The sequence below is a fragment of the Dermacentor silvarum genome, chromosome 4 (genome assembly GCF_013339745.2).
Source record: "Dermacentor silvarum isolate Dsil-2018 chromosome 4, BIME_Dsil_1.4, whole genome shotgun sequence".
Lineage (NCBI taxonomy): Eukaryota > Metazoa > Arthropoda > Arachnida > Ixodida > Ixodidae > Dermacentor > Dermacentor silvarum.
Genome location: NC_051157.2, coordinates 38,721,275 through 38,741,010, shown reverse-complemented (window position 1 = coordinate 38,741,010; position 19,736 = coordinate 38,721,275). Strand labels below are relative to the sequence as shown.

General features: G+C 43.8%; 1 protein-coding gene across 1 annotated transcript; it reads right to left on the bottom strand.

Annotated features, from left to right (window-relative positions):
• Nucleotides 1–1,566: 1,566 nt before the first annotated feature.
• LOC119449818 (mitochondrial ornithine transporter 1) lies at nucleotides 1,567–9,431 on the bottom strand. Its single transcript, XM_037713090.2, has 6 exons — nucleotides 9,259–9,431; nucleotides 9,014–9,145; nucleotides 7,996–8,395; nucleotides 4,211–4,383; nucleotides 3,616–3,765; nucleotides 1,567–1,771 (listed from the first exon to the last, which is right to left on the bottom strand). The coding sequence occupies exons 2-6, from the start codon at nucleotides 9,135–9,137 to the stop codon at nucleotides 1,647–1,649; spliced, it is 972 nt and encodes a 323-aa protein (XP_037569018.1). The 5' UTR covers nucleotides 9,138–9,145; nucleotides 9,259–9,431; the 3' UTR covers nucleotides 1,567–1,646.
• Between the last annotated feature and the right edge of the window lie 10,305 nt (nucleotides 9,432–19,736).

Below are 19,736 nucleotides of genomic sequence, written 5' to 3'. Positions count from 1 at the left end.
CTATTGCCTGTCGCCAACACAAAGCAGCAGTACGTGTACCTCGACACTATTGCACAGCAGGTCATGGAAGGTAATTAACACTACAATTATAGAATGATCAAAGCTGCACTTAGAGGAAACAGTAGATCAGGCACAGCTCTGATATTTTTATTTGAATACAAGTGAAACACAAAAATGCTTTCAAGCAGAAAACCAAATTCAAGTTGGTGGCACATTTAGAGTGTGGTGACTGATGGAAAACACAATTTATATTTTGGGCCCATAGCTTTCTACAGTTATCAGAAATAGCAAAATTATCCATCTACATTGGGAAGATAATTGGCTTGACATTGATTTCTAAATAGCATAAAGGTCTTTACATCTTGTAGGAAACTCTAAATGCTAAATAGTATCTATGCAATATTGATGCAACCAACAGACAATAATTTTGCATTAGAATATAAAGTTAATTTGTCTGCTTTTTGTTTTGTAATACCTCCAGCATAGTCAATAAAACATTAAAGTGAGATTTTGGACAATTCTCATATGCAAGAAATTATGTCTCTAAATGCAAATTCCCTTTTCTGCCAGTCTCTAGATCTAAATGGAATGTACGTCGAGTGAACAATTGCTGAGCAGTTATTTTTTCATTCATGTATGTACAGGTAGGAGTGAACTAGGAAAAGCTTTCTCCTTGCTACCTCATGAAGCATAAGTTATCAGCTGATTTACAACCTGCCATGTTTGAACTTCAGCCTCCATCAATGTCATGATCCGCCATACACGCATCTGCTGGCTGCAGCATTACAGCTGCAAGTCCTCAGTAGCTTTACTTACCTTTTAGCGGTCTATTGTTTTAGCACACATATGAAGTGCTGGAACGCATTACGCTGTTTGCAAATGAGACTGTAAAATATGTCTTGTCCATAAGGAGGCTCGGGCTCTTGGTTGCATACAAACGGTCATGATTCACACTGGTCTGTGACCATCAGACTGAGCTAATTAGCTAGCCCTCCATTAGCTCCTTTCACAGAATCCACTGTCTATTTAACACTTCTATTATCATGAAGTCTAGATCTCGTGTGACACGACTCACCAGTGATCCACATGTCATACACTTCAGGTGGGCTGTCACCCACCACAGTTTAATCTCTGGGCTGCAGCATTTCTTCAGACATCGGGGTTCGTCATGCTCATACGCAGTTGAGTTTAGCAAGCTTTTTACTTTTATCTCTACACTGACTCTCTGCAAAGATGCAGCTTTTGCAGTACGGAACAGACATGTTTACTTACTCCCACGGTGCATTTTACTTGACCTACCAGCAACTTGCAGTGCAGTTCAAACAAGTATTGGAACAAAGATTCAGTTCATTCAGTGCCCTGTTGTGTTGCTTTTGTACAGTGTTCCTGTCCCTTAGTGATCGTATCACATCACAGTGGACAAGTCAGCCATGGCCGGCTTGAGTGCGACATGCTTTGCATATGTTGTGGCAGGGTGCATGCATTGCAGATGAGACAGCCTATGCAGAAGAGCCCATGCTTTTGAAAAGCCCATGAAGCATATGAGGCCAAAGAAGTACAGGTACCTGCAACATCAACGATAGTACACGTATATTTTTATATATGAGCCATTCACACATACACCAATAACAACAGAGAATAATCTCTCATTCAATGCCGAAAGCAGTGTTTAGTGTTTTCCTTGTGTACTCATATGCGAGAAAAAGGGCTCCAGTTGCTGGAAATGTTCTCAACAAAGTTGGTCCCAATCCATTGTAAAGGGCTAGAATGCCTGAAAGAAATAAAAAAAAAAGACTGTGTCATGAGGCAACAACAACCAATGATTTCTTTTTCTTTTTTTGTAACTATGCTACATTAAATTAGTTCCATTAAAGAACGCCTTAGCACCTTCATGCACAGCCGCTGGTCACATAGTGGCTTTGGCATAGCGCTGCTAAGTCCGAGGGCGTGGAACTATGCTGCAATAAATTAGTTCCATTAAAGAACACCTTAGCACCTTCATGCACAGCCGCTGGTCACATAGTGGCTTTGGCATAGCGCTGCTAAGTCTGAGGGCGTGGGATCAAATCCTCTCCACGGCGGCCGCATTTTGATGGGGGCAAAATGCATGAAACGCCCGTATGCACGTTAAAGAATTCTATGTGGTCAAAATTAATCAAGATTCCACCACTACAGCATGCCTCGTAATTATATCGTGGTTTTGGCACGAAAAAAACCACAGAATTGAATTATTATTATTTTTTAATGCTACTTTGGTCATGGCTATGCCTGTTAACTTACTCTTGATTTCAGATGATAATCTGAAATTTTCTATGCCGTGTGGAGGAGCATCTTTTTTGACGCTGAACGTTCCATATTTTCTTTAATTATCTATCACATTTCAGATGGAGTTTCAGATTTCAATGTACCTTTTTTAAAACTATTGACAGAGTGACAATTCAAATTGGCCGGTACATTCTACATATTACTGTCTTCAAATTGGACCTAAAAATTTTAGTATGTAGAAGCACCATCTTTAGAAAAAAAAAATATTCTTCACACTTCCCGTTACTTAAAAGAGGAGGATATTGAGATAAAAATTTTTTTTGCCAGCATGACATTAAGAACAATTTAATATTTTAGGTTCAGATTGTTGACAGTATGATTCCCTGTAAGCTTTAAAAGCTTCACTATAATATGGCGAGAAAACGCGGTCAAAATTCAGTGAACATCAACAAAGCAGTCTCGTAGACGCAATACACTACAGCAGGCCACTCACTATCAAAATTTGTAGTGACGGCTAACAAGCATGTCATAACCTAATGGGTTTTGCATAATGAAGTCACATTATTCAATAAAACCTGCAAATATACCAATTGAAACAGCTAAGACGACTAGAAAAGACAAACAGCACGCATTTAAATACCAGGGTGCGTGGCTTTGGTGCCATTTCAAATGGCTTGGAGTGGTTGTCCACGCTGACTGTTACTGCCATGTTCCCGAGGTGTTGTATACTAGTTTTTGTATGCTAAAACCTAGAAACCCACGTTTTGATTCGTTTATCCTACCATCTTCCCCTTTAAGCATCTCTGATGTCGCTGACAGATTGAGGAGGAGGAATAAACATTTATTGCGGAACCAGCACTTTAAGATGGCCGGGCCTAAGCCTCCCATGAGGGGACGTCGAGGGCTTGCCTCGCCGCCGCCTCACGGGCGTGCTGGGTCGCCCAGGTTTGGTCGTCGAGGGCGGAGCTCCGCAGAGCCTCACGCAACCTCAACGAGAGGGTCGTGGTGTTAATATGTGTGTACTGTGCTGGGCACTCCCACAGCATATGCGGAAGCGTAGCCGGGTGAGTGCCACAGCACCGGCAGTTGGGGGTATTGTAAACTTCAGGGAATATAAGGTGGAGGCGGGCGGGTCACAGATTGACAACTACTTATTTTCAAGCTGTAAACATTACTAAAATGCACAGACGAGACAAATCAGAAAAATATAATGATAAGTGTTTCTTGTGTATACATTGCATTCATTATAATCTCATCCTTAGGTTTTAGCAACACCTGCAGCTCAGACATCTGCAGTTGTTACATAGTAACTACAGCCCCTAAACCAGCTTTGGTGGACTGCTAACTCACCTTCAGTACGCATTATGGATCTCGCTACAGACAGAGCCGGCTCATTGGATCCGGAGATCTGAATGCGAGATTTGATAACGTCAGCAGGGAAGATAGAAAGCCAAAGGCACGTGCCACCTACACCACCACTAACGATAGTTCTGGCAACACCTGTTGATAAAAAAAAACCAAAAAACAAGGACGCAAAGTTACACTGATACCTACAGAATATGCCGGACTAAAGGTAAAGCTAAATCAACATAGAAATCACAGCTAAACTAGTAATGCTATCTCATGCACAGTTTCGACCTTCACTGCCAGTGACCTGTATGCAACTTTCATTGCAATCAAAGCATGAAATATAAGTATACAGCGAGATTGAAGCCAAGAATGCTTGAAAATGGCCATGTAGCAGTCCGTCATCAGCACTGAATTCAATCTGCATTGACCGAAGAATGCTCAAAAGCTCCCATGGCACAGGAGTCCAAAGCATGAGGAAACATAGCACCCATTCGCACACACAGTGCAAGAGAAGAGGGCCCATCATTGCCAGCTCTTCGTGATTTTGCCACAAAACAGTGCAAGTTCTGACCTAGTGAGTGCGAGCCAGGCTCACCTATTTCATCTTTCGTCTTTCCTGGTGGTGTGAGTAAGTGACGAGCTCCCTCGTAGCCTCCAAAGAAACAGAAATATCCAGGCATCTCCCTGACAAGTGTAGCTGAAAAACCTTTGAAAAATCCCAGGAAGCCATCTTGTCTGTAAATTTGCCTGGTAAGCTGCCACGTTCCACTGCAAGACAATGTAAAAACCACTCTTGTGTCAACAACATGATGAAAAGAAAATAATAATAATTATATGTCTAAGTACCATAATACTTTCAGTGCACATCAGTACAACTGACAAAAATGCAGTTATAAAACACTACAGTAACTTAACTGCAACAAAGGTATGATGAAACAATTACAGCTCAGTATTTTTTAGTTAACATGGAAGAATGACAATAAACTACGGCAAGCTTACTATGAATAAATCAATGAAGCATTTTAGTGTTGGATGGTACCAAAGGGTACTATATCCAACTATACCAAACAGCATGTTTGACCTATGTAGCAGCAGTCACGAGACAAAATCATCTTGTGAACAGTTTTCTCGCTGCATGCTATACATGGGGACCTCCACGTGTGCCTTTCATCTTAGCGTTTTCTTAAATTTTTTAAAGCGAAGCTTTGTACCTCTACCAGCCAAGGGTTCTGTCGTGTCCGTCGTTGTAATAAAAAAACGATCCCGACGAACCGCTAACTATTGCAGGTATAGCAGTATAGCTTACTTAAATTCAGGCATTCAGCGTACAACTAAGCACTCGTTTTCGCAAGAAAAACCACAAAAACAAGCTTCAAAGTGATGAGCCAACATGATGGATGATAAGGGCTGCGGGCAAACAACGAAAACAGGCTCGGCGCGGTCCGTAAGATTAGATTGCAGCTGTTGCAAAGCTTATGCAGCTGCTTGAAAGAGGGTTGACGTCATTCGAAACCCTTCCAGCCTAGTAACTGCTTCGGTTCATTTTCTAGACTACCCCACTATGGGTAGACCACGGAAAGTAAAGACGGCAGAAGAAGAGCGCGAATATAAGGCTCGGCGAAAAGAACAAAATCGCCTCGCTCAACAGCGTTGTAGGCAAAACCCAGCAGCTCTCGCACAAGATGCCGAACGTATGCGTCATGCCAGGCAGCAGGACCCAGCATATGCCGCTAGAGAAGCGGAACGTGTGCGTCAGGTCAGGCAGCAGGACCCAACATACGTCGTCAGAGACGCCGAACGCAAGAGGAGCGCCCGCCGCGAGGACGACGAGAGGCGAGAAGCGGAGAACGCTGCGAAACGGCGAAAGTACCACACTGATCATTTGGCCAAGTTCAAGGGAGCTAATCCTAATTTAAGAAGAAATTTCTCGACGTAAAGTTTGGGTTCACTTGCTCCGTGTGCGATCGACTGTGGTTTCAACACGATCTAACGTGCATCGCAAACGTTAGGAATGCAGCGAAGAAGAAAAGTGCACTCGGCGTGTTATCGAGTAACTTCTCGGGAGCGGACGTTGCGAACTTTAAAGTGTGTGGTGCCTGCAAAGACTCGTTACTCGAAGGTAAAGTGCCTCAACTCTCCAAGACTAACGGGTACGTATATCCTCCGATCCCCGCACATCTGCCTCCGCTAAACATAGTAGAGGAACGTCTGGTAGCACCTAGGATTCCGTTCATGTCAATCCGACGTCTCTCTCACGGAGGCGGACAGTTTGGGATAAAGGGCCAAGTCGTCAACGTCCCCATTGACGTACAAAATATCAAGTGCGCCGCAGTCACCGTGAGGGTGGCGTAAAAAGCTTCGCTTTCCAACCACCTTCACAGGGTGGATTGGCGGGCAATTTTTTCTCACTGACTTTCCCACAAAGTCTCATTGTATTGTGAGCTCTAAATACGAGTTTCACAACTGCCATCTGCACTAAAAAGATCATTTTTTTATTAACAAAACGCTTAATTAAAGATCGCCCGTGGCATGTAGCACAATTCTACTTCTTCAGCTGGATTACTCTAAAAGTTTAACATTATTTGCTCAAGAAATCGAAATGCATAGTCAACTAATTACCAAAATCTCCCTAATTAACTTTTATACTATTTACTGTATCGCACATATTGCAATTTATCAATTGTAGCCACTGAGTTTGAAATTCATATCTACTTGAAACAAATTCTGAGGATGACACCAGTTGCAAGATATGTTTTCCCACTGTGTGTGATGAAATGCATTAGTGGTCTAGTTGTTTTTGAGCTTCAATGCATAAGAAGAAATTTTGTTAAAAAGGGTAAGTGGTACAACAGTGCTTCTTTACCGCTTAAGTTTGACAGCACTTAAATTATTTCAAAAGTGAAGCTAGTTTCAAAATTTGTTCCAAGTGGATGTCTCTTGTGAAACCACTGCCTTCAATTTGTAAATTGCAACTTGTGCACTAAAGTAATTAGTTCAATATCGATAAGTGAAATTTTATCAATTATAGTCAATTATTCATTTTTGATTATTTGTGCAAATATGCCTGTCTCTTCAAGCAATCCAGCTCAATGGGTAGATTTGTGCTATATATACCACAGGGGATTCTACAAAAATTCTGTTAATGAAAAAAAAAAAAAAGCACCTGGTATACTTTTTTTTTTTTCAAATTATTAAATATTTTATGAACATGTGGAAGAACAGTCATGCTCTCGATAGCCACTGAGCCACTGAAATGGGTAAAAACATACTTTAGCTCAACAAGCTGGTGGTAGTATAAAGCACCAAACTTGCTGAAAATTTCTTGTAGAAGATGTATGCTGTATGGTGGTACAGTACTGATTTAATAAGCATGCGATGTAATGTCTTCACTGACACATTATGTGTACACATTGCAATACTTGTTTTCTCTTTTAGCATTAAAACTGCTTGGCAAACACCTAACTATATTTTTAACCATAATTTTCCCTTGCATTTTTAGTTGACTGCACCTCCAACTGATTTCATTCTTCAGTAATGACAGTTAACACCTTCCACGCATTGGACGAGCTGGGTTCGTCCGCACGTTTCTGGTAAAAACGGCCAAGGACGAGCACAGCTCGTCAGTGGTAGTAGTTTGCATTTTCCAGCAATGCCATCGACGACTTTAGTTTTGTCTCAGTGCTAAGGTAGTTCTTTTCCTAGATGGTAGCACACAATCTAAGGGAGAGCGCACGAAGAAGCAAATGTATTCTTTCTGGAGCGGTAAAACATGTTGACAATTGTGGTCTATAAAAATTATTTGGCCAATATTGGTCAGAATTCGTGATAATACCGTGTCACAGAAGGGGTTAATCTGTGATGTTTATATTTGATGGCTTTATATAAAAAGGTCAGTCATGACAGACACTTGTGCCAAGCTGTCCTATAAACTGTTTTCAACATGCCCATCACAGCTGGAATATTTTAATATGTTCCGTGAGATGGAAGTATCCTGTGTCACAGAATACGGACATCTTTTGCAATCATGCAACAACCACAGAATGTCATTTTAAGCATGAAGTCTTAAGTATAAGGTCTGTGGCATGTTTTCAACATTTCATGTATTTCATGAATTTCGTCGTATTGATAAATGCCCTGCCTAAACTTACTTTACGTCTTTATTTTGAGACACAGGATGCACGCGTCTAGCGGAACAAATTCAAGCTATGCTAGGCTCGTTGAAAACAGTATAGAGGACAGCTCAGCACAGATGATGTAGGCTTGTCCTTAACATTTATGGGTTGAATGGATGCCCGAATTAAATATATGATGTTGTAAAAAAGACGACTCAACCAAACAAACAAAATATGAAAGGAAAGTGTGCACTTTCACGCAACTCACATGCCAGCCTGACTGGTGGCCCCTTTCACTTGAGCACTTTCTCGCATCGACTGCAACTTGCACTTGACTAGCTCTGTGGGGCAGAGGGTGAGCGAGGAAAAGAAAGCGGCAAGAAAACCTGCCGAGGCGTTGTCCAAAGGGCTCAGTTCCTGTACGTTGGGCTTCCGAACCAATTTCTGCACAACCCTTTGGCACACTCCATAGGCACAAAAGAGAACCGAATTCTCTGCTACGTTGGCCACCAGGGCAGGTACGGTTCCAGCATACAAGCCCCGCACACCGTCCTGAGAAAGAGTTTTCTGAAAGCACTTCACGCTGCTGGGGTACAACTCGGGGAAGCTCTGCATCTTCACTTTGATCGTGTCCAGAGGTTGACCGACGGCCACGGTGGCTGCGCCACCTGTCAGGTGAAAGAGACACGTGCATGAGATTAGCGCATGCACGTCGAACTTGGACAGTCAGCAGGTATGGGCAGCCATGCTCTAAACCGTTCCGTGTATGCGAAAGCAAAACTGCAGGAATGTTTGGAAGCTGGCGATCATACATTAAGCGGCGATCGGAAATGGCTGACTTATGGCATATTGAGGAAAAAAGAGAGAGAGAAAAAAAAAACAGAAACATTAACCTCGGTGTTGGCTCTTCGAGGAATTGTTACGCTAGCACATTTACTGCCTTCAAAGTAATATCCAACTATCAGCGACTACGCATGCAGTCGACAAGACACGTACTTCAGACCATGTAATTCGACACCTGCAATTTGGTTCACTGTTTATTCAGGTCGTACACAGTTAACGTATAATTTATAAAACGAATACATTCCGCGAAGCGCCTACTTCCAGTATGCAAATCGGGCTATCCTGGTGTTTAATTAACAGCATCGTGTGGTTTCCTGCCTTCGACACATTGCTTTACATGACGACAGAACGACAGAAGCCGCAGGTAAACGAAACAGGAGTAACAGTTGTGGCTTGCAGCACAACTTTAGACGCCCGTAGGATTGCATAATCTCGTCGCTTACCGGCGGTCCCAGCGATCAAGTCGACCGCTGCTGCTAAGTAATGCTTGTACACCGTTCCTCCTATCTCCGGGTGATCGCGAAGCTCCTGGAGGTCGTGCAGCTCGGTCGGAAGCGGGTTCGACATGCTGCCCGCTGAAATGAAACCGAAGATCAAGTGTCGGGCGGGTGATCCGTGCGGATCGTCCGCACGACCGGAAGGACGTGCGGCCCGTCCGTAGAGAACGAGTCAAGTGAAAGCAACTTACGCTTTGTCTCGTCGATGTAGAAATCAGCGTTCTCTGAGCCTGCTTTAATTAGAATGCTAGTCACGGAAAGCGTGTTTTCCGCATACTTTCAAGGACCTTCGCACTGCCACGGCTTCCACACTGCTGACCGCATGACACCGGCGGCGACGAGCGAAGCGGACAGACCACATGCGCGTGGCGTAAATTTTGAACTCGTAAACGATAGATGGCGTGTGCTTCGTGACAAGAAGTGTACACATAATGCACGGGGTGGCAGCACATACCAAGAATTTACTATTTCCCGCTAAATTTGAACTTATTGGTTGTAGTAGTTACAGGCGTTCTCGGCTAGCGCTCCTTTCGGTTCCTTCAGGTCGTTTCGCTTTCAACTCGGTGTCCATCCGGTCCTCGAGAACTGAATAGAGATGGTGCGTCCGTTGGTTCGGTGTAGAACTGCTTCATTGCGTGTTGCGCAAGGCAGAGCAGCAAGCATCAGCAAAGCGAATTGCCGCTTAGGGGTAGCCCCTCAGTTAAATAATATAATAACAATAACGATAAAAATAGCAAGTTGGAAGGCGAAGTTCGGACTCTGGAGTGAAATGGACTGGGAGTCACTGCGCACGCCACTCTATCGCGTGAGGGGAGGGGGGAATCGGCAAGGGGGTTGCTCACCGCGTACGTGCACCCCCCCTACCACCCCCCGCACCTTCCATGGGGCCTTGCAAATTCCCCTCCCCCCTTCCCCGGTCAAGTAAGTCCCCTCTCCCCGCGCACCAACACTGAAAAAAAGAAAAAAGTTCTGGCTGCGTCATTGGCTAGCCTGTTCAATATTTTTTCTTCTCTATCTTCGAGATCGGCCCACATCTTTAGACTTGCATAATCGGGGGCCCACCTTTGCTGAGAATTAAAAAAAAAAAAAAAAAAAAAGGTCGGTACCGATCTCCGCGCTGTAGTTGCAAATTATTTATTTGTAAGAACTCAAGAGCAGGTCTGCATAGAACACTAAACACATGAATGCTCTCTCGCGAAAACGCGCAGAAATATTAAATGCAGGACACTTTTAAACATATATTTGGTATTCGATTTAGCTGCTGTAAGGAGCTGTTTCTTTTGTTTTATTGCTCAGAGTCGGCGCTTCTGCGCTTGTATCGCGTTTCTTTCTCTCGTCCCTTGTTTATTCGCTCTATTCTTCGTTAGTTTGGAATACCAACTCGCCCAGCATTGAGTACTTCAAGTCAGAGAATGATGTACTTGCATCTGAATTAAATTCGAATTTAATTGGGAGGAGGGCAGGCAGCCGGTGATCGGAAAGCGGACCGGCTGGAGTAGCGTCGTTCTTTTCTCATGTTTATGTGGTTTCGTCGCCACCATGCTTTATGTATACCCACGTGTTTACTTAAAAGCTTAAGAGTAATTTGTCTTTGCTTGTGCGACTGTGCCACGTTTGTTAGAGATGAGAAAGGTTTCTTCAGTGGTATGTTGTCTTTCTTTTTGGGTGTAAAATACGGGGGGAAACAACGCTCTTGGGGGAAAGGCGTAACTTGCGGCGTAGACAAGAGGGATCTGCTGCCCCTCGCTGCCCAATGCTCCCCGTTGGGAGCGATGCGCACAACGTTTTCATACGTTTTCAACTGACGGTATACGGCAGGCGATATGAGGGAGCCACTTTTCCGCGGCGTTCCAAAGCGGAAATTAAAAAAAAAAAAAAAAAAACTGACCTTTGTTCTAGCAACGCCTCCTAAAAAGATTTTTAGGAGGCGTTGGTTCTAGTAACGTTCTCTGTGATGGCATCCGCTGAAAGGCATGCACACATGTACTGATTTATGACAGAATCAGAAAAAAAGTTGTCGCAGTTTCACCTGAAAGGCGAAGCATCAATTGCGATAGCAAACTTGCGATTCTTCTCCAAATGACGTCATACGGAACCTCACGGCGACGGCGACGCCGATGGCAGAAATCTGCTTTTGAGTGTCCATATAATTGCTATCGCAATAAAAACAGCAACTGGGTTGCCGGTATGGGGTCGAACCGGCAGCCGGCACCGTTAGGTAAAAACCCGCTGTGCCGGTGGAAAACCGGCCAGGTGGCAACCCTAGCCACGAAAGCGGCTAGAAACACACAAACCAGATAGGAAAAGGAGGGGGGGGGGGGAGGGGGGGTAAACTCGCTATGAAAGAGACTGTCTTTAATCGTTTAAAGTTCATCGGCAGCGTGTTTGGGAGGCGCATCTGCTATATGTGCACAGCATCTACAGCGTTGGTGGATCGCGGCTGCGTGTTGTATATCGTCCTAAGAATAGCGCAGCGGTGCACTTTTCAAACTTTGTTTCACATGTCAAAATTATTACCGAAAGTTGTCATCGGTAATAATTTTTCATTCGCGTGTTGCCAAAACAGCATAAGGCAGATGCTGCCCTGACGCAGACAAGTCCACTTGTCGAAACGTTGTCTTCAGCGACATTACTTCTTCTGCCACAGTTAGTGAGCATCTAAAGAGTGTTTTCTGTGCAACGTAGGCCAAACAGCGCAATATATATATTTTTAACACGAAAGTGTTTTATGCCGGGGTCCACCAAGACTTCACTGACGTATTTCCGTCACGGAAATACGTCACACGAACATAATACAAAGAAAGAAACCAGAAGAAAAAGTTCCACAAACATGCAAAATTTGGAAATCGAACCCACGACCTCTCGGTCCGCGACGATAGATCGCCGAGCGTTTAACCCATTGCGCCACAAACGCATTTGCAGAGAGCTACACAGACGCGCCTTATATATCTAACACTCCTCCGTGTACCCGCGCTCTTGCTCGGGGCGGTGCCGCCGCCTACGAGCAGAAAAGAGAAGTACTGCATTATGACACTAACGCGCACCGACAGTGAACGCTTCGGTGGTCTCAGCACTACGACGCCTCGATGCCAGCATTCGAAGGGACGCTGGCATCAAGAAGCACTACCAACGCCACCTAGGTGGCGTTCACCGTACTCAGCACAGCGGAGCGTGGCCTCCGCAATTAGCTTTGAAAATGTTTCTGAAGTTGATCGCGGAGGCTGCAATTACGACGCGCTGTACGCGCTGATTTGACTCGGTGACGATTCAGTTACGTGCTTGTCTTGCGCGTTGTATTAGTGTGTCAGTTACGTGCTTCGTCTTTCGCGTTGTGCTAGCGTGTGCAGCGTAGTGCAGCTTCCATATGCACGACGGTTGCTCATGGTCATCGACGTTGGTAGTCGTGATGGAGGAGACGTGCCACCAGGCGTCAGCGTGGGTGCATCAACGCCAAAGGGCGCTTTAGCCACAAAACACCAATAGACATTATATATCAATGTGCAATAAACATTACACTACTTCTGTGAAGACACGTTTCACTTTCGTGTTCTATACCGATTCCTATATAAGAGGGATCAACCACATTTTTTTTTATGTGAGTAAGGAAACAGGACAGAACGTCGTGTGAAAAATCGTAATATTGAAAGGACACTGGAGAAAACGACTAACAGCGGGGTAGCGGGCGCCCTAAACGCGAAGGTGTAAAATAAATAAATAAATAAATAAATAAATAAATAAATAAATAAATAAATAAATAAATAAATAAATTATGGAACGTGACTCAGTGGTGTGGGTGGACGCCACTGGAGAGGCGACCTTTCGACAGGTTTGCATCGCTGAGAAAAATTGTGAACAAAGAAGATATCCCTACCAGGAAAGCAACGAACGCTGAGGCGCAAAATAACCCTTCGAGCCCCAATGATCGTGCAGGAAGGTGAAGCATGCAGCTGCGCAACGAGCGCGAGCAAGCATGGGAAATGATGAGGACAAATGGCTCGACCTGCGCAGCCCACCCGACTTAGTTTCGTTTATATATATAGACGATTGCACGTATGTTCCCTTGACGTCTGTTCTTGCCTTTAAGTTGCGGCTAGCGCAAAAACCTGAAATGTGTTGCATATCACTTCAACATTTAAACGAGTAGACTACAACAACGTGCTCACAGCCAATGAAGTATCCTGCGGGTGGCACACTTCGCCACTGCTCACAGCTGTCGTTGCAACTTATAAGCTGCGATTAACAAAGCTTTGAATCAATGCACTTTTGTCTTTCTTTATTTTTTCTTTCTTTCTTTCTTTCTTTCTTTCTTTCTTTCTTTCTTTCTTCTTTCTTTCTTTCTTTCTTTTTGAAGAACGACGGTATATGGGCGCGGGATGATCACGCATGCGGGGTATAGAATGGAATGCGTTTTTTGTTATATACTCGTATGCTTAGCTCCTGCGGGAAATGGGGAAGAATTTTAGGGGATTGGCCACAGCCCCCGCTCTCTAGTTCTTGTTATCCCCGTTAACCCCGCGGCCTCTCCATCACCGGCCGCAGGGAGGCGGCATGGACGTGTTACGAGTATAGTGTACTGAGTGTATACCGGAACAATATAACTATATAGTTACGAGGAACGCACCGGTCCAGGGATGAGGTCTTCCCCCCAACTGCCTCAGATGGTTGGCGCCCTCTGTTACCCTTGACTCCGACAGCTGCACTCGTAGAGTTTTGATGCGAAAGCGTCAAATGGCCCGTTGGGCGAAAAAGCCGGCGTCTGTCATCTGTAGGAGCGAAACAGCTCACTTCCCACTGGCTGCGACGCTACGTCACGAGTTCTCCTCGACGGAGCAGAGCGGGCGAAAGGGAACACCTACTGGCGATAGCGCGCCAGGTGCTGCGTGAAGGGAGAGGACATCGCCGCGACGCCACGTCACCCTCGCTTTCGCTCTCGGAAGCCTGTGTTACTCGCGCGTTTCTTGTCCGCGCGAGCTCTCGTCTGTGTTCTAACTGCGGCTCGGTAAGACCAAATAAAAAACGCTCTCGCTTGCCCGCGAGAAGTTCTTAACTCGAAGGACCACATAGTGGCATTCAATTTGACATTAATGCTTTCGCATTCACAACTCATAAGAAGTACTTAGGTGTCCTCGGATTTCTTGTTTTTTAAATATGATCTATAGAGAAATGTGGCGCCAGCGTCCATGCGAGTTTTCAACGTTCACTGAGCCGCCATGGGTACAGGGAACTGTAGCCATGGGAATGTCGGGAAATTAATGTGGATGGGCGATGCTTTGCCTAGAACGTGGCTTGACCTAAAGACATGGTCGCGACTGCACAAATAAAGATGTCTAAAATAAACACTTAACAATAACTTTTAATTCACGCGGTACTACAACCATGAATAAATTTTTCTCACATATAGTGCATAAGCAGGCGACAAAAAAAAAAAGAAAACAGACGACTGACATTGTCGCATATTGAGCGCGTATCTTGTCATCTGTTTTCCAACTTAGCGACCCGCTGGTACTTTTTACGTTTCACATAATTGTACATCCCAGCACAAGTCCTCATGATCGAATAGAGATCATGCTTTTGTGATCATGATTTTCAATGCTTTTGTGTTATACAGGGTCATCAATTTTAAGTTTTACGGAATTTTTCAATATCGCCTGTTGCAGATAACTTAATTCTAGCCCTTGAGCTGGATTACTCAGAGAGGTGGACATTACTTGCACGAGAAATTGAAGCACATGTTCCACTAATTATTAAAGATTCACTAATCAACTTGTTATTTAATTACTTTACGGGACATATTGAAAGTTACGAATTGTAGCCTGTGAGTTTGGAAGGCGTATCCACTTGGAATGCATTTCTAGAATGACACCAGTTTGGAGATATGCACCATCAAACTCGCCGTAAAAAAATTGGAGGACGCTTAAGCTTCGCCTTTAAGAGTATAATGCGCTAGCGTTATCGGGACCCGTTCGCATCGCATCGTTCGCATACGGCAAGTAGGCTTCATTCACTGCAACACTGAACGCGGGAAAGCCAGCTTACAAAGACCAAGCTTACACCGATCCCCTTAAAGTCGGCTTCACTTTTAAGCTGAAATGCATTGCTGGAAAGGCGTTTTTCCAGGGGCAATATAAGTGGTCTTATATTAAAATGTGAAGGCCCCTAGCACGTTTTTTTATTATATTAATTGTTTGGTATTTTTCTGACTGATTTCACTGTGAGAAATTCAATTTTTGTTAACCAAAACCTTGCACCACGTGGAGGCCCTGGAGGGCCTGCGCGGTCGATGTGGTTGGATGATTTTCTTTGCCACCCGCGATCACACGCCGGTTGCCGACGCCGGATTTTCTGTGACACGGGGCCCTAAACGCTATCGCGTTAAAATGCACTGTTGTTCCACTTACTTTTGACGCGACAGCGTTAATTAAGGGCCCCGTGTCGCAGAAAATCTGGCGTCGGCAACCGGCGTGCGATGCGGGTGGCGGAGAAAATCATCGCCAACCACCCCGACCGCGCAGGTCCTCCACGTGGTGCAAGGTTTTGGTGAACAAAAATTTAATTTCTCACAAGTGAAATCCGCCAGGAAAATGGTAAAGTACGACTTTACCATTCGGCGTCGGATTCGCCGTTGGACTGCTTACCAATCGGCGTCGGATTGTAATCTGAATGTACGAGAAAACTTAATTCTGCTACGAGGAAACTCAAACACAAACCCCTTTTCCAGCATTTCTACCAGACCTACAGCCGCGCGTTGCGATGCGAACGGGTCCCGATAACGCTATCGCGTTCTACTCTTAAAGGCGAAGCTTAAGCGTCCTCCATTTTTTTTTTTTGTTAACGAAACGCTCTTTTATGCATTGAAGCCCAAAAGTAACTGCAGTGCCAGGTATTTCGTCCCACACTTTGACACTTTGGGAAATTATATATTGAAACTCGTGTCATCCTGGAGATTCATTTCAAGTGGTGACATATCGGCTTGCAACCTCACCGGCTACAATTCGTAAATTGTAATATGTGCCTTAAAGTAATTAATTATGAAGCTCATTAGTTAATTTTTAATTAGTTGAATATATCTTTTGATTTCTTGGGCTAGTAATGTCCGCCACTTCGTGTAATCCAGCTCAAGGACATGAATTATGCTTTCTGCCACAGGTGATTTTTTTAAAATTCCGTAAAACCTAAACATGAGCCCCCTATGCATATGTATGTATGTATGTATGTATGTATGTATGTATGTATGTATGTATGTATGTATGTATGTATGTATGTATGTATGTATGTATATATATATATATATATATATATATATATATAAGCATTCTACATGCTGCTTTAAATGAACCATTGTGGCAGACGGAACAGCTATGCTAGCCAGGCGCGCCTTCAAGGTATCCTGACTCTCCGAGAACGATGCCATTCCGAAGCCAACACATCTCAGCATTCACATGCATACAACAGTGCCGTAGCGTCAGTTTTACCTCTATATAATTGTATAAGAAACTATGGTGACACCGATCGGCCGGCATTGCCACGTTGGGCTCATCTATGGATCTTCTGCGATCCCCGTTGTCCAGTGTCAAAACTGCGCACGATGTGAAACATTCTCTTCTCTCGTCCATGGTAAACAATGTTCTAACGACAGAAGTGCACAACTTCTGAATGTGTAAAGAAACTTAAATTGTAGCACTGAGTTGTCGCACCTCCTGTACATGAAACGACGGTAATTATGGGCTACAGAGCTACAGAATGCAAGCTGCAGAATAAAAACTTTGGTCCCGTATTCACAAAGCTTATCTATACGAAATGTAATCCGTGATTGTCTATCATCACGGTTATTGTCTCTTTATCACCTCGATTGCTATCATGAGCGACGGCCGTGCGCTCGTATACACTGGCCATTGCAAAGGCATACAATGGCCAATTATTGGGAAAAGGGAGTGCTATTGGCCTGGTGCGGAGATAACATTCCAAAAGCGATGATGAAGGTGAAGACACCATCGTGACATGAGCACGGACGCGCCTCGCAAAGCAGGCCGTGTAATATAGTCTAGACCGGCGATGTGTTTTCGTGCCGTAGGTTTACCATGCAGTAACAAGTGTATATCGATGTCAAAAGTAAAATACTATCTACCACTAAGGGGGACCCACATTGCAATCAAAGATACGTTTTTCAGATGCCAACAATTATTTTAATTAGTTCGTTATTTACTCTTGTATAACTTTCGGGAGAGAACAAACGTTGGAGTTCCGGGCATTGGCGGAGCCAGCATTCTTTTTCAGGGTGGGGGAGGGAGGTACGCACGTGGCCGGGGAGGGTAGGCGACGTGTGTATCACCCCCCCCCCCCCCCCCCAATTTTCCATTGGGCTACGCCACTGGTGCCGGCAGTATTCCACTAGTGTGCCCTTCCTTCCCACTTAAAATACGATTATACCTATGTCTTCACCTGTAGTATACAGTGGGGAGGAAAGGGCTGATTTTATTTTCTGTTCAATTCATTTTTATCTTTATTCTACCCTCGTAATTAACCGACCGACTGTATAGGTCATCTTTTTAGAGACCAAAGTCTGAATAGAGAAGGACCCACAAAGTGATCATGGAATGATGGAGAGGCCCGTTTACGCTTTGAGGGCTTCATATATTTATGGCCGAATTCCTGGTGATAATTTTAGTCTTACGCAAATTGAATTCATAAATCAAGTCAATTGTACGTCATTGGGATTAATTGAATGGATTCCCGACACCGACGGCCGCATTTCAATGGGGGTGAAATTGAAAAACGCTTGTGTACTTATAGATTTAGGTACACGTTAAAGAACCCCAGGCGGTCAATATTAATCCGGAGCCCTCCACTATAGCGTCTCCTATAGCTCCAGTGTTGCTTTGTTTCGTTAAGCCCCACGAATCAATCAATCAATCAATCAATCAATCAATCAGTCAATCAGTTTTCTTATGTCCACCACTCACCGTTACTGGTTGTTCACTGTTACGGGCATTCCATTCCTTATAGCATGCAGTGCCTTTCTTTCAAACTCAGCCCGATTGGTTAGGGTGCCTAGTCATAGAGGCTTATTTTTGAATGAAAATTGCAGATAGCTTGACGAGAGCATCCCTTAACGCCTCTGTTCACTTTATATTCCCTTTTTTATATTTAAGCTTACATTTATGTCAGATGCGGTTTCGGAGGCGTGCAGTCACGCTACCGAGTTCTTCGGAACCCACATTAACGAACATGTCTGAGCATCAACATCTCCTATGCCCTTGGCAGAGAAAATCCTGCCGAACTCGAAGCCATGAAATTTTCGCGACATTTCGTTGTTAGATACGTGCCTTAAGATCGTTTGATCTTTTTGTATTTTTTTATGACTCTGAACAATTGACTTATTCTTATTATCCTGTGTCGCCGCTTCACGTCTTTGAGGGAAAGTTTGCTAGAAGTGCCATTTCCCCTATTTGGCCGTAATTTTTTTCCCATTCCTAATATCGTTTCTCTTGGACACCGTCATAGATATGCTTGCTCTGCCGTTGAGGGGCTTCAGTTCCAAAGCGATTTCCTGTATAAATTCTAGTTGATATTGTTCTTCTCCATATACGTATACCGGCTTTTTTTTATCCCGACTTTTCCTTGGCTTTCCAGGCAGCATTTGACACCTTTTCCTAATACCATCCGATTCATGGCCAAACTTCAATAGTGCACGTATGAATCATCTCTCGAAAATAAATAAATAAATAAATAAATAAATAAATAAATAAATAAATAAATAAATAAATAAATAAATAAATAAATAAATAAATAAATAAATAAATAAATAAATAAATAAATACAAATAAAGTAAAATCAAATGAAACCGAGTGAAATCAAGCAACAGTACGTTGCATTAACATACAATCCACCCAGATAATGGCAAGGACGAACGCCAAGTGTTTTATTGAACGATGTGGACCAAAAAACGTGATCTGGCTGCGAAATTCTATTGGCGCGAATACTTCTTTTCAAGTTCGTATAATTAAAAAAAAAGCCCCACGCATTGTGTTCGCCGTAACTTTCAGATGCTTTGAGCTTTTGTACAAAAAAAAAATATCATCGCTTTATCTATACGTCATATAAATCATCGTCTAAGTGCTGCTTCTCCGCGAAAAGACAATTTATTGGATAATAAGTACCTTTTCATTATTTACGGTGAAGGTCTCCTTTTTTGAGGCGGCACAGTGTCGTGGCCGTGAAGCTGATAACACCCTTCTCGTGCACCGACGTCTTACTGCGCGGGCCGCAAGAAATAATACATGTTACGTCAATGAAGCAATTTAGAAACATTTTAATGACCTGCAGCTACGTACAGGTGAGTTCAGTGTTAAAGGGAACACTAAGGCATCTCGCTCACGTCTTGCGGATGCTGCGATTTCCGGCGCCTGAGGAACTGGTGTCGATGCACTATGCATGTGCATAGGGTATAATAGGCGTGCAAGTGCATGAAGACTCCCCAATATGATGCTGGATTATTTCTAATGGCATATGCGCTTAGAGATGGGGCTGCGACAGATGGTCACCTATAGCCTGCTTGAGCTAATCAGGTTTTAATGCATCCGTTGCAATCTGGCATTTTGCCTATCTCCACTTTATATTCTTTCTTTTTATTAAACTCTTTACCTTTATATTTGTAATGTTAACTATGCCT